This window comes from Chelonoidis abingdonii, chromosome 24 (genome assembly GCF_003597395.2).
Source record: "Chelonoidis abingdonii isolate Lonesome George chromosome 24, CheloAbing_2.0, whole genome shotgun sequence".
NCBI lineage: Eukaryota > Metazoa > Chordata > Testudines > Testudinidae > Chelonoidis > Chelonoidis abingdonii.
This window is the reverse complement of record NC_133792.1, coordinates 4,955,247-4,970,265: the sequence shown is the minus strand read 5'-3', so window position 1 is coordinate 4,970,265 and position 15,019 is coordinate 4,955,247. Positions and strand designations below refer to the sequence as shown.

Here is a 15,019-nt window from a genome sequence, read left to right as displayed (position 1 = left end):
CAGGGAGGGCGTTCCTGCTGCTTGTGAGGGGCTGGCGCTGTCAGCTGCAGGTCCCCACCATTCTGCTGCCCCTAGCACAAGCTACACCCCCCTCAGGCCCTGCGACAGCCTTTGCAGGGTTCCTGTGGCCTGCAGGGGCCTCTGCTTCCCACGCACCCTGGACACCTCCCTTTCCCAGTCATTCGAGGCCAGGTCTACAGTACGGACTGAGAGCGGCATAACTGTGTCGCTCAGAGCTGTGAAAAATCCCCCCCCCCGAGTGGCGTGGTTATACCGAGGTATCCCCCAGTGGACACAGCGCTGTGTCGGCTTCTCCCCGTGGCCTAGCTCCCGCCTCTGGGAGGCGAGTACTGAACCTACGACGGGAGACACTCTCCTGTCTTCTAGGAGCATCCCCACTGAAGTGCTACAGTGGTGCAGCCGCATTGGGGCAGCATTTTAAGTGGGACCTGCCCCCGCACACACGTTGCTGGTGACACACTTCAGCCCTGAGAGGTGCTGGCAGTGAGCAGGGGGATGCTGAGCAAGAGCCCAAAGACTGTGCCAGTGTCACCAGGCCGGGGGAGGGGAGTGAGGGGGCTGGGGTGATGCAGAAATCACCAGGCCAGGGGAGGGGAGTGAGGGGGCTGGCTGATGCCGGTGTCACCGGGGGAGGGGAGTGAGGGACTGGGCTGATGCCAGTGTCACCAGGCCAGGGGAGAGGAGTGAGGGGGCTGGGCTGATGCCGGTGTCACCAGGCCGGGGGAGGGGAGTGAGGGGGCTGGGGTGATGCAGAAATCACCAGGCTGGGGGAGGGGAGTGAGGGGGCTGGGCTGATGCAGATATCACCAGGCCAGGGAAGGGGAGTGAGGGGCCTGGGCTGATGCGGGTGTCACCGGGGGAGGGGAGTGAGGGGGCTGGGATGATGCTGGTGTCCCATGAACATATTACGATTGAGAGTGGACCCCCCCCCCCCCATCTGGTCTGATCCCATCAAACATGGTTGGGCTGTTTGCAGGTGCTGGGGTATGAAGTCAGCTAAAGCTGCAGAGACACCCCCAGTTGGCAGAGCCAGCCCCGCGACAGGCAGCCCTGCCCGCAGCGCTCTGCCCGTCCACCTGCCCCAGGCTTCTTTTCCATCTCTTTCTGGGCACCTGCAACAGCTCCCATGGGGCTCGAGCGCCACCCAGAGGCCAGGTGGGGTAATAGCAGTATATCGTAGGCTTAGTCCGGCTGTGCTCGGTAGTGGCTGTTTTCACTGTCTCCCTTTGGGAACAAATGTAGCGGAGTGGAGTCCTCCTGGGAGCTGGTGGTTAAAGTCTCTGCTCTGCGGGGGTCTCCGGCTGCTCTCAGTGCCAGTGCTGCATGCGGGAGGTCACCAGCGGAAATGTCGTGTAACCATCCCGTCAGAACGGGGCTGGTAGAAGCAGGAGGGTATCTGAGCATGGTACTCACACAAGTAGGAACCCAGCCCAGGTATGGTGTTAATCAGCTTTGGTGGAGCAAAATGTGGTAGCTAAAAGGCCTCAAAGGGTTGGAGGTTGCCACGTTAATAAAGGAGCAAACAGGAAAAGCTAACCCTCTCTGCTGCCATGCCCAGCTCAGTAGGTCAGTTGCTTAAATCAGCCATCTCCAAGCTGCCCTTTGACCTTGATATGGGAGGGCTCTGGGGAAGACTGAAGCAGACCTTTGCGAGCTGCACAACAGCTGCAATTCCTGCCACCTCTTGCCCAGAGCACTGGGCCACCTTGTTCTGGTTTCTCCATTCTTTCCTGGGCTGCATTTTCTCTCCATTCGGGTCTCTTGTCCCAGTCATCTCTAAGCAGCACAGCTGTGGTGGCCAAACGTAAAACCACCTTGAAAATCCCAAAGCAAGGCAGCCAGGCAAAAAGTCCCATGCTAACTCTGGAGCTGCTATCTGCTGAATAAGGTGTGAAGGGTTAATTACTCATTTCCAGCTCTCTTAACTGGCCCAGTTTTTCCTTTCTTTATGTGTCACTGATTTTATGAAGGTATCTTAAACCCCTCCAACCCTTGGATTAAAAGTAGAGCAAATATCCAACTGGACTCTTACATTTCTCTGATTAATTGACCGCAAGAGGAATAGGTGGACCCCACTGCTCCAGAGGAGTGGAAAGCAGACCCAGAGACCGAGCCTTCTCCCATAAACTCATAGGAGAGAAGGCCAAAGCAACCCAGTGTCATCAGTGTGTGTCACCCACTTCCTGTCTGCTTTCTCCTCCCCATCTTCATTAATCCAGGAGAGCAGCATTCCCAACACTAGCCCTGGGACATCACCTCTTCAGGCTTTTCGCTACAGATCTTTGTTTTCCTGTCATGGAGCTGGCTTTTAGGCCACAGCAAAACTTTGCCTTTTACCTCCTGATCATTTTCCTTAACAGTCTCTTGTGAGGGGCCAGCTGAGAACATTTCTGAAAATCTAGGTGAATTATAACTGTCGGATCACTTTGAAGTATTTTTTAAACCTCTCTGAATTGGGCTCAGCCCAACCTTGGCAGGCCTTGATGTTCCTCTGTGGTCAGATATTTTATAGCTCCTTTGGGAGGGGACGAGGGTTGGATTTGTATCTGTGCTTAGAATCATAGAAGATTAGGGTTGGAGGAGACTTCAGGAGATCATCTAGTCCAGTCCCCTGCTTGAAACTCTCCTGTCTCGTGCTGTGAGTGGAGGTAGATAGATCTGTCTGTGATGGGGATGAGAAGTCCATGAAAGATGCCCTTGTGGGGCCCAGGAAGGTAGAGCACCCTTAAACTTGATGCGCCGCGAATAGTAGTGATGCCATTATTTGACACTGTCTCCAAGGAAATGTGGCCTAAAGGAACAGCTTGTGCAGAATTCTCTGCTGATACACGGTCCATGCCCGTTGGGAGCTTGGTAACTCGTATGAGTGCCCATGCTCAGAGAGCCTGTCCTAAGCTGGGCCTCTCAGGAGCTGATCAGAATCTGCCCCCTGCTGCCAAGGTGGGAAAGTCTGTGACACTTCTTGGGGCACCAGAGCTGTGTGCCACCTTGGTGCCATCTGCCTTCAGCGTGAGGTAGTCTTACCTGTGCCAATTGGGTGTCACTCCCTGACAAGCCAAGCTACTCAAGCGCTCAGCTCTGGGCTTTTCTCTAGTTGTCAGTATTAATTTTATTGGGTATCTAATCGTCATTAATCTTTTCAGTGAAGACTGAAGCAAAATAGGCATTAAGGAACTCAGCTTTCTTGGTAACATCAGTTGTTACCACTCCTTCCCCGCTAAGTAGAGTACCTACACTTTCCTTTGTCTTTCTCTTGCTCCTAATGTATTTAAAGAACTTCTTATTGCCAGGCGTAACTCATTTTGTGCCTTAGCTTTTCTGATTTTGCCCTTACACGCTTATGCTATTTTCTTTTGTACTCTTCCTTATCCATTTGGCCATGTTTCCACTTATTGTAGGATTCCTTTTTGATTTTCGGGTCGTTAAAGAGCTCCTGATGGAGCCATATTGGCCTCTTACAAATCTTCCTATTTTTCCTTCGCATCTGAATAATGTGCAGTTGTGCCTTCAATATTGTCTCCTTGAGGAACTGCCAGCTCTCCTGAATTCCTTTTTGCTTTCCATTTTCTTGCTCCATTTCTCTGAAGTGTGACATTGCAGGGTGCCCTGTAGTGGCTGGGGGAATGTTACTGAAACCACTGAGGGTGTTTGAGCCAGCGACGTCTGACAGGGGATCTTGCCCACACCAGCCTCCCTGCTGAAAGCAGAAACCATTACAGGGCTAGACTAAAGGGGCAAAAGACAGCAATCTCCTGGGCTTGCACCCAGCTATGTCTCCAATGCCAAAGACCCTTGGCAGGTTTGAGAGGTGCACCCAGTGTCCACCCAACTCCACTGAGGTCATTCCAGCCCTCTCCAATGGCAGAGCGGGAACCCTTGGGAGATGCTCTCCCTCACCCAGTGGCCCACAGGCCCCTGGATGTGTCTCTAGGCTGCATGCAGGCAGGCAGTGGTGGAGCACGAGCAGTTAGATGTCTGATATCCTAGTGCCCTGCTGTGCTTGGGGCAATAGCTGCCAGACTGTCTCCAGTGGGCATAGCTGCATCAGAGCCCCATGCTCCATAGGAGCTCAGCTGGAGGGAGGCTGCTTAGGAGATGCACTGAATCAGATAATCTCCTAGTCAGCCTGGCCTCCTCCTCTCAGGCCAGGCCTGCCCAATTTCTCCACTGCACCAGCTAGCGCTAGGCCCAAAGGGGAATGGGGTTTGGAGCAGATTCTGGCAGTGGGGTTCACAGCCCGGGTTGGCCATGGTGCAGCTGCTGGCAGGATGGTCTCAAACACTGGCACTTTGGATGAGGTGGGGAGCTGCAGCCCGGGCAGGTGCAGGACTCTCTGGCTGGATGCCTTGCTGGGCTTGTCTAAAGAAGTGCAGTGCTGCCTGCTTATTTCGGCGCTGGCTTGTGGGAGAAGGGGATGCTTCTAGGGACCCTGCTCCTTGCAGCTTCTCTGACTTATGGCCCGGCAGCACCACTTCCCATGCCAACAGCTGCTTGCGGGGGAGGAGCAGGGACGGGATCAGTGTCCTGAAAGGAAACCATTTATGATAGCCACTCAGCTCCATGTGTGATCCCTCTGCTGTGCCCATCTCCCCTCTGGACCTCATCTGTCTGTGAGCTTGAGGATCTCGTAAGGCCTTGTTCTGTAGAGCCTACAAAGGGCCTGGATTGATGCCCTCTGATGTCCAAAGGGGGCATTGTATAAACTGGCCTGTTGAAACACTGGAAATAACTGACCGGTGCAATCTGCGCTCACCCCAGGGATGGGCAAGGTGCATTAGTTCTGATATCTATGTCAATAACCGGACATGGCTGCTGGCTAGCATGGGTGTGTGTTTCCTTGTAGGAGGAGAAGATTTATGTTCAGCACCGAATTAGAGAGAACCAAGGACTGGTATGGGATCTGCTGAGCCGTGGGAACGCTCACATCTACCTGGCGGGGTGAGTATCTCGCTGCACCAGGAGTGCTGCTCTCCCACGGCAGGTCTGGATGCTGGAGCCTGGTTCACGTTATAATTGGGCACCATCTTTCCTCCCATTAACAGGCTAGCGGTGCCTCATGTAAGAGCAAGAGACAGGGAATCGCTTCCCCAGCCAACAGGGCAAGACCTTGCAGAGCTCAGGCATCAGCACAGGCTGTCAGGCAAGGCCCTAGTAGAACGAAGTGGGCACAGCCTGCCACTGGCACAGCCTGCTGGTTCAGAAGCTGGCAGGAAGTGGGGTCGGGTACAGCTGTAGGTGGGTTTGGTAGCTGGAAGCAGCCGGTTGGGTTAGCCGCCCTGCACACCTCTCCCTGTGTGGTTGCAGTATTTAATGAACTGAGAACACACATTTCTGAGGGTCGTGCTCATGTTATCTGAGCACCTCGTACAGAACTCAGAAGTCCAGGGATTTCCCCGAACAGAACCTACTGTGCTGATGGCCAGAGGACCTGCCTAAGGGACTGGGAGCCAGGGATCAATTGCAAACCGGATTCCAATTGTCCCCGCAGGGGAGAGAGCGTGAATACCGTTCCCCAGCCGTGGTGACTCGAGGCTCTGTATTGCAAGTGCTAACCAGCATTATTACTAAGGAGATGACACAAAAATGTCTTCCCCCTCTCTAGCTCCCTGTGAGTTCCACCCGAGCACCCTGGGATTACTGGGGCGTAGCCCACTTAGGGCCTAATAAACAGCCAGAACCTTGACAGGCACTCAGCAGTCAATTGTCAACCAATGCAGAGCACACACAATATACCAGTCCATGTGCCCAGGCACATCCTGCACCAGCGGAGGCTTTCAGCCCCAAACAAAGCTACGTTAATCTGGCTGAGGGTGAAGACGACACGAGTGAGCACAGGGTGTGGCCCACATCCGAGACAAGAGAGGACATCTGCTAGCTGCCGGCGGGGGCCGCCATTGCTGTGTGGGACTACAGGAGTGGAGACACAGCCAGCGAAACCCTAAGACTTCCAGTCTCCTTGGCAACATGTCGCTGGTGGTCACTGCCAGTTCCTTCAGAGGGTGTGCTTCTCTTTGCCAATCAGTATCCCCGCCAGCATAGCGGTGGTACTGCAGCTCACAGTATCTCATCCAAGCCTGCCCACCTGGCGCTCCATACACACAGAGCCCTCTGGGGTCCCCAGGGTACAGCCCAGGGAAAGGAAGAGCCCAACGTAATCTTCAGGAAAGAAGAAAGCTATTAAAGTCCCATCTCATGGGAGAGCCAATCCAATTCCAAATCACCAGTAACCCATGTCAGGGCGCCATGTCAGACAGACAGAGCCAATCCTCTGTGCTGTGGCTTAGGAATAGGAGCTTTCCTAGCTTCTTAGAGTTTCCTGCCTTGCTCTGTTAGTACCTGGGAGAACGACTTCCTGGAGCAGCCTCTCTCCCCTGGCCAGGCCTCCATGTGCTGCCTGACTCCGTCCCTGCCTTCCGTCACAGCCAGGTTACACTCGTGAGCCTTGTCGCTGGCTAAACATTGTGCAGCTGTATGAAACGCCCCTAGATCTTTGCCCAGAACCTAGTGCTCACGAATTCTGACCTGAGCCCAGTCATACCCCGACAGTCCCTAGGGTAGGTGTCCCAGTGACACACACTCATCGGTTCCCAGGCCAGCCGGGAACCCTGCTGCGACATACCCAGGGCACAATCCAGACCAGTGAGTAGCTGAGTCACCTCTGCCCTCTAACGTGAGCTGCCCTTTACACTGCTCTGCTGTTGCTGCAGCTCACAAACAGCCTCCAGCAGGTGAGTCACTCCCAGCTTCAGCTGTGCGTACCAGGCACACCCAGGCTCTGCATTATACTGAAGGGACCTCTGCCCGCTCCCGGCCCCAGGCCTTCCCCAGAAATGTGCTGCCAGCCCTCTCCTGGACAAGACAAGCTCATATAAAGTCCGTCATTGTATGAAGAGAAATATTCAGATGCACCAATGTTGTTACCCGAGATGGAGGTTCTGGAACACACTGGCTTAGCTAAAACAATACAACAAGTTTATTAACTACAAAGAAATAGATTTTAAGTGAAAACAAGTAATGAGGCATAAAAGTCAGAAATGTTACAAGACAAAATAATGATAAAACGCAACTAATGGCTAACATAACAAACTCTGTGAAAGTCAAGGTGACGTTTTTCTCACCATATGCTCTCAACAATCTTACCGGCCAGATGCCTTAAGCCAGGACCCCTTCTTCTGTGTAACGGCTCCTTCTGTTGTTCCTTCTGGTGCAGTGAATCGATGCACAGAAAGAGAGAGAGGAGGAGAGGCTCTACTGGAGTGTCTCCCCTTCCCTTTATCGTCCTGTCCTCCCTTTGAGAAGCATGTGCTGCTGGGAGCACAGGGGCAGGCAGACTCTGTGGACAGGAACTCCAGGCTGTTTCTTTGCTAAGATGTAGATTTTTCACCCGGTCCTCTTTCCTGCTAAAGATGGCCACTTAGCAGGTTGACTTAGCCCATTGACCTTGTTTACACCTGGCTGAGGTGTCAGCCTGGGAACTGGTTTGGCCACTCCCAGACTTGGAACGTGTGTGAGTAACACCATACAGTGGAATCCTCCAACTTCACATACGATGTTACCACACACATTTTACTAGGACAACAATGACAACCGAATTAAGAGTTTTCAAATGATACCTTGCCAGGCCTGCAGTGTACAAAGATTATTACAGTAATGGACATGGGTATATTCCAGGGGTGGCCAAACTGTGATTTGCGAGCTGCATGCAGCTCTTTTACAGTTAAAGTGCGGCTTATGGAGCCCCACTCCCACCCATTCTCCACCCACTAGATCTGTGGGGAGCTTGGGACCTCTACCTTGCAGCAGGGTGGTGGGGTATGGGCTTCTGCCCAGCAAGAAGGGCGGTGGCGGGGCTTCAGCTCTGTGGGGCGCACCTGTCAGGCCTTGGGGCTTCAGCTGGAGCAGAGCCAAAACCCCGAGCCCCAGCTGGTGCCTCCCGCGGGGCAGAAGCCCTGAGCCCTGGCTGGTGAGCCCCAGCTCTTGAATTTGTGAAAATTGTGGTATGTGGCTCGGCGGCTCAGTAAGTTTGGGCACCCCTGGTATATTCTGTCACACCGTCGTCCTCCATTCTGACCTGTAGAACACAGGCCATAGGACTACCCTGAATTAATTCCTGTTTGAACTCGCAAAGATCTTTTAGAAACCCCCCAGCTGGGATTTAAAATTGTGAGGTTCATTGACCAGCTGCTTGGCACAGTTGCACAGGCCTAGACTCAGAATGGTTTGAGATACAAGAGAAATCCCACAGTCTCTTTGACATCCTGGAGCCCAAAGAAGAGGATACAGTGGCCGTACCCATAAATGAAGGGCTGTAGAGCCAGCAAAGGACTGTGGCTAACTCCTGCGCAGGGCTGATGGAAGGTATTGCGTCCCGCAGAAAGGACTGCCCCCCATCCTGGGATACAGACATCGGGGCAAGTCCAGGAAACATCTGAAGTTCCAGACAGTGACATGAACCTCCCTCCTGAGATCCTCCTCCGGAGCTCATCTCTCCGGCCTTGCAGGACATCACGGTTCACCCAGCTCGTAGGGGGACCTTTATTTCATAGTAAGAGGCAGACAATGTCGTCATCCAGTGCTACCATACAGCCTGTCCATGGTCCCAGGGGTCTTCACTGAATGCCTGCCTGTATGGGCATTCTGCTCCGGACCCTGGGAGTCTGCATATCAACCTGGATGACTGACTGATTCAGTGTAGATTGTCTCAGGAGGCCTTTCAGCTCTGTGGTCAGCAAATTGATCCAGGCCATAGGGCTGGTAGGCAGCCTGCCAAAATCCACGCTGGTGCCTAACCAAAGCCACGTGAGTTATAAGGGCAGCCCTAGACTCCAAACAAGCCAACACTCTCCTGCTATCCTGACCCTCTTCTGCACGCTACAGAAGATCTGTGGCAGCCCTAGATGCGCCGGTATCATATTCCACCAGCAGTTACTAAATAGTGAGGGATATTTCCCACTTAACCAACACCTTCAGAGAAGATCCTTGGTGATCAAAATCACTGTAAAGACAATAGATGTATATGTACTGAAATAATACTCAGAAAACCCCAACAATCTACAGGGCCACTGTAAGGCTGCTGCGCTGTGACGAAACGGCACGGCTTTACGCTGTGGTTTGTGATGTGGGGGAGGTGAGCGTCATGACTCCATAGGTGGCTGTGCCCTTGGTTTTGAGGGCTTAAGCTTGGAGCTGAACCGAGATAGTGGCCCCGTTTGCCAGGGAATGGACACAACGGCTTTTGGAACCCAAGGTTTTGTTTGGGTCTGTGTATCTGGGGAGCCCCCCAGGCCTCCCTCAATGCAAAGCCGGACAGGCTGCCCCATTTGTTCCGAGGAGTCTAATGCCCAGGAACCCTGTCTCGCAGCCATGTGCCTTAACTGAGTACCCCTGGGCGTATACTCCCTGCTGGGGGCTGGACCCTCCCTTGTCTGGCGAGCACATTGAGTCAAGCGTAAGCTGCTCTGCAGGGGGCTTGTGTCCAGCGATGTGCCCGGGGGCACTTTGATGCCATGCGTGGTTATAAAGCCACCCCACAGGAACTGGCCCACAAGCCAGCCAATGGGCTGCATCAAAGTGAGCCTGGTGAGCCCTGCTGGGAATAGCTGTGTACTCACGGCAGGGCTGGAGAAAGGGCTTGAGTGTTGCTACGATGGAGCTCGCCCTTGTACTGGTCAGGACAGCAAGGCTGGGTTTGGTCCCAGGACCAGGCCAACAAAGCTGAAACCAACCCTTACTGCGCAGCTGTGCAGCAGGAGAGGTAGCTAGTGAGAGAGAGCTGTGTCCAGCCCAGCAAGGAGCCTTGGAGAAGCAACAGAGGGGACTGCAGAGAAAGCCCTGCCCCGGCCCCAGCAGTGATAGGATTGAACAAAACTGGCCTTACGGGGGAGCTGGAGGGGCTCATGTATTGAGACTGTCCTGTGTTCTGCTTTGCGGTTACAATAGAGACTTTCTTCCTTCCAGAAATGCCAAGCAAATGCCAGCAGCAGTAGCAGAAGCCCTAAAATCCGTGTTCCAACTGGAAGGGGACCTGTCCCCCTCAGAAGCTGAGGAGTATCTAACAGCCTTGGAAAGATCCTGTCGCTTCCAGATGGAAACCTGGTCATGAGCCTGGAGCCAAGCCTGGAACAGCCTGTTCCTGGCCATTCCCCCGGCCTGCCAAATGCTTGTAGCTATGTGGGAGTGTCCAGGCCCAGACAACACCCAATAAACCCACCAGCACCTTGTGTCAGCCTCACACTTCAGTCCCAGGGTGTCTCAACCAGCACAGTTGCCCTGCTGGTGACAGAGAGGAAACTGAGGCACAAAGGGGGGAAATGGCTTGCCCAAGGTTAATTGAGTCCGTAGCAGAATCACGAGTATATCCAGTCATCCACCACGTAAACAAGGCCATGGTGTCCAGTGTATCATCTCCGAGAGTCTGCCTCCTGCTGCAGAGTGGTGGTGTCATGTAGGGAAGAAAGTGAGTCCTTGAATACTTGGACCAGGTGTCACTGATGCCAGTTCACCTTCCGGAGTCTGCCAGTAGCCTGAACGCATGACTCAGAGACGTGTGAGCTTCCCCGCTCTTCCAGGAGCTGAGCCGACACCTACTAAGGACAGTTTAAATGGGGCATAAGTAACTGGTTCCCTGCCCAGTCCCTAATGGCCTGTATCACCTCCGAGCCAGCAGCCAAGCTTCCTCCAATGCAGTTCTGTCCTATGCAGGCAGTTGAAAACGGGGCGGAGGGAGGGGGCTGCTGTCCAGTGGAGCCACAAACCCAGTGAATGGATGCAGAACCTGCACTTGGAATCTGGAGGCGGGGAGGGGGGCCTGCGGTTTAGTTGGCCAGGGCCCAGCTGCACCTGGGTGGGGAGAACTTCTTCAGGAGCCACATTCACTCTCAGCAACAGCTGTGTGCAGGGCTCCCGGCGAAGGTAGCCAGTGCTTTCACTGGACGCTCATGCCCAACCCCTTCCTAGGCTCAGGGGTGCTGGCACACGGGTCCCTGCTGGCAGAAATGGGGCTGGAAGCAGTGCCTGTGCCCCACACATCCTCGTGCTGCAGTACAAAGACCAGAGGGAGGCGTGCACCCACCACCACAAGTCAGTTTTCTTCCCAGCTGTCTGCAGCTCGAGGTGGAGCACTACGGCGCTGCTGGTTAGCTGCACAGCTCACTTTTCTTCTTTTCTTCTTTTGTTTGTTATTTAGCACAGACTTGGGTGTTCGGGGGTTCCCCGCCCCTTTCTTTGTAATCAGGGCCTGCTTTGACCTTGGCCCTGTGTGTTGGTGGCCTTCCCCAGATGGGTTAGGCCAAACCCAGACCTGTCACAGACCATTCCGGCTGCCTCCGCTACTTCAGAGAGCCCCACGTCCCCCAAGTATAGGGGCTGCTCCAGCTTCAAGAGCAGATCCAGGGAGCTGAGGGGAGACTTATGAAGCATTCCCTGGGACCTGTGGAGTCCGATTTCCGTGCCCCCCCCCCACCCCCAACCCTGGTGTAGCTGCTCGGGGAGCACTCCGGTGCCCGAAGAGCTCATGGTGCAGCTTAGGATACTTTGAAACGTCAGTGGAGGGAAAGGCCCCATTCACCAGAAAGAGAGACTCAAACGAAGGGAAAAGTCTCCTCTCCTCTCCTCTAATGCCGGGGAGCAAGGAGGCCTCTCGTCCTGCTGTGGAGACTGCTCAGGCTTCTCCCTGCCCTAGGACCAACAGGAATCCTCTGGCAAGCAGTCCCAGGATCAGAGCCCTCCAAATAGAGGGGCAGCTTAAAGAAATCCTGTTAGATACATGCTCCGGTATTGTCTTCTCAGGGCCACAGCCACAGAGAGCTCACGAACCGTTCATCTGTACCATCTCCAGCACTGCTCAGCATAGCCTCACCCACAGGAACGGGGTCCAAGTTCATCATTACCAACCAGGTTGCTTTCACGTGAGGATCCCTGAGTCATGGAAGAATCTGAATCCCCTCTGCTGAGGGGTATCGACCAAGATTACTTGCTGATGTAGTAGGAAGAGCGCCTGAAACATAAGCCCATGTATCGGAAGCCTGGTATGAGGCCTGAGGCCTGGGCTAAAGTAGTCAAAACTTTGCTGATATAAAGCAAAGTTAAGTTGTGAGCAAGAGGCAGGCCCTGCTCACAGAATCTGGCAAGAACAGGGCTAATATTGCAGAAACACACATTCCTGAGTGCTGCTAGGCATAAGAATATAAACACAAGCATATTCCAGGAAGGTGGTACCAGAACACCTCGATGCCAAACACATTCCCCAAAGAGAACAGGAACACACCAACCCATCCTACAGATAAGGTCAGGATGACAGTGTGTTGGATAGAGACGTACAAGGTGATGGGAGGTAACTGGCTACATCAGAGGGTGTCAACTAACTACATCAGAGGAAGAGTGTGTAACTTGTTCGTACTGATGTATTAAAAGGTATCAGAGGGAGTGTCTTTGGCTGGCCTGGGGTTAATGGACTGAGCTAGTCCGTTGCAACGGGCATGCATGTGTTTGTGTACCTGTAACCATTGAGCCAGGGCACTGGGACTGTGCTTCGTTGGCAGTAAACCTGATCATGTGCCTTCCCTATGAACCGAGTCTGTGGATTTCTTGGGCCATTCGATCAGATCCTGCTGTATGGGTTTTCTGGCTAGAGTCAGGACAGCACGCAGAGAGAACACACACGCAGGCAAACATCTGATGACAGCTGGTGCCAACACCCCTCCTCAAACCAGAGTCCCTGGTGATGCTACAAAGCCTCAACCTCCGATACCAACATGGCCCCCAGTACCAACACCAGTAGCTCCCCTCTGGATATGGGAGATGACACCTCTTGGACTTGGACTCCACCACTTTTCCATTCCAGCCTCTCTCCCTAGAGGTATACTCCTAGGAGGAGACCTCAGGATCCAGCCAATGTAGGAACACCCTTGGGGTACCACTCCTTTCCTCTGTGCTCCATCACTGTGGGGTTTTGGAACCCTTGAGCCCCTTATGGTGACCAGTTTTATAGGTGCCCTCACAAGGACCCACCAACATCAGCAGCTACTGGTACCTCAGGACCCTCCTCCCCAGGAGGACACCCCCGAGAGGTGCAGGAGGTAAGTGATGAGACCCCACTATCTAACAAATTCTCTTCCTCACCTGACGAGGCCCCCACCCTATGCAGAGGATTTCAAGAGCTGATAAAAGAATAGCAGCAGCCTGGCCAGTCCCTTTGGAGGAAATACAAGAAATACAATGCTCCCTGGTTGAGTATTTCACATACCTCCTCCCAAGGGAAAATTGCTGTGCTCATTTATGACACATTACTCCCACCAGCCCATATAGTATAGCACAGACACCAACTTTTGTTGGGCCGGTGGGTGCTCATGCCCCCCCCAGCTCTGTCCTGACTCCTCCCCCTCCCTGCCCCATTGGATCCCTCCCCAAATCCCCGCCCTGGCCCTGCCTCTTCCCAAGCATGCTGCATTCCTCCTCCCCCATCCCTCCCAGGCTTGCTGCGCAAAACAGCTGTTTCGTGGCGTAAGCGCTGGGAGGGAGGGGAAGTAGGACACGGCGGCCCGCTCAGGGGAGGAGGTGGAGCGGAGGCAGAGGTGAGCTGGGGTAGGGGGGTGGGTCAGGCAGCTGCCGGGTGCTCCACACCCACCAATTTTTCCCTGTGGATGCTCCAGCCCCGGCGCACCCACGGAGTCGGCACCTATGTGGTATAGCATACACCAGCTACCATACCACTCACATGCAACAAGTCAGACAAAAAGTAATATGTACCCATCCAACCCCTAACTCCCTGGTAGTCAGCGCTTCAGTGAAACAAATGGACAGTGTCAATCCAGATCGACTCCCTCCAATAAAGAACTCAGGCACTGGGGACTTCTTGGCTGCAAGAGCCATTCCTCAGCTGCTTTCCAGTTCAGAGCTGCCAACTATCCTGCCTTGATGGGAAAATGGACTTTCCAAATGACAGCGAGTTTTCACTTTGGATGGATCATTTGCCTCAGGCCCAAAGGGATCCATTTCAGGCTGTTGTCACAGAAGGCCTGATAATCACTAACACTTCCTTGCAGGCTTCTCTCAATGCAACAGGCACAGCCTCACACCTTTGTTACGCCTCAAGACTTCTGGCTGCAAGCTCCAGGCCTTCCCAGGGAGATGCAAAATACCACGGAGAACCTTCCTTTCAAAGGGGCCAAGTTCTTCAGTGATGACCCCGATGAATCCTGCCACTCACTTGGGGGCTCTAGAGTGACTCTGCGAGCTGTCCGTGCCTACACCCCTGCAAAAAAACAAAAAACACAGCAAGTTGCAGATGGCACAACGATCTCACCCAGATCAGTACCAAGCCTCCCCAGCAGAACCACCTAAAAAGAGGTCCACATTTCACAAAAATGGACCATCATCTACACTGTCCTCCCCACCGGCAACCTCCAAGTGTTCATTTTGACCCACTGGTAGGGGATCATGAATCACCCCCTACTCTGGATCTAATGGTGCTCCAAACCACCCACCATCCACCCTATGGAAACAATCTCTCCCATTTCCTACCTTCTTGGGATCTCATCATTTCAGACAGATGGATCCAAGAAGTGGTTTCAACAGGATAGTCCATCCAATTGAATTCCCCCCACCTGTCCACTCTCATCCCTGTCCCTCTTCAGGGACCCTTGGGGACCAACTGGGAATTTCCTGGAATATTTTTATGACTCCCATGTGTGCCTCAGTTTCCCCTATATGCTATGTTGTTACCCAGGAGTGAAAATGGACTGGTTGCTCCCAGGGCAGGCTCAGAGGCAGTGGTATGAATGTCATCTGGCTGGCTGAGCTGGGCTGGGTCACCGAAAAGGACTAGCTGAGGCCAGCCCCATATCAATGCGGAATCTGAAAAGACAAAGGCAAATCCAGTCACCAGGACATTAGCACCTAGCAACCAAGGCCCCAGAGGGCGATGGATTTCCCCACCTCTCAGCTGGGAAGCTAAGCAGTGCCCTAGCTCGAGAACAAAGGACTGAGGAGGTGTGAGGTG

General features: G+C 53.7%; 1 protein-coding gene across 1 annotated transcript in view; it reads left to right on the top strand.

The window, feature by feature from the left end:
- The window catches only part of NDOR1 (NADPH dependent diflavin oxidoreductase 1), a 32,283-nt gene extending 19,694 nt beyond the window's left edge, over positions 1-12,589 (top strand). Inside the window, exons 13-14 of the mRNA XM_032766324.2 lie at positions 4,865-4,959; positions 9,979-12,589. Of these exons, the coding sequence (XP_032622215.1) occupies positions 4,865-4,959; positions 9,979-10,123 (240 nt within the window). The 3' untranslated portion in view covers positions 10,124-12,589. The remainder of the gene's footprint in view (positions 1-4,864; positions 4,960-9,978) is intronic.
- The last annotated feature ends 2,430 nt before the right edge of the window (positions 12,590-15,019 follow it).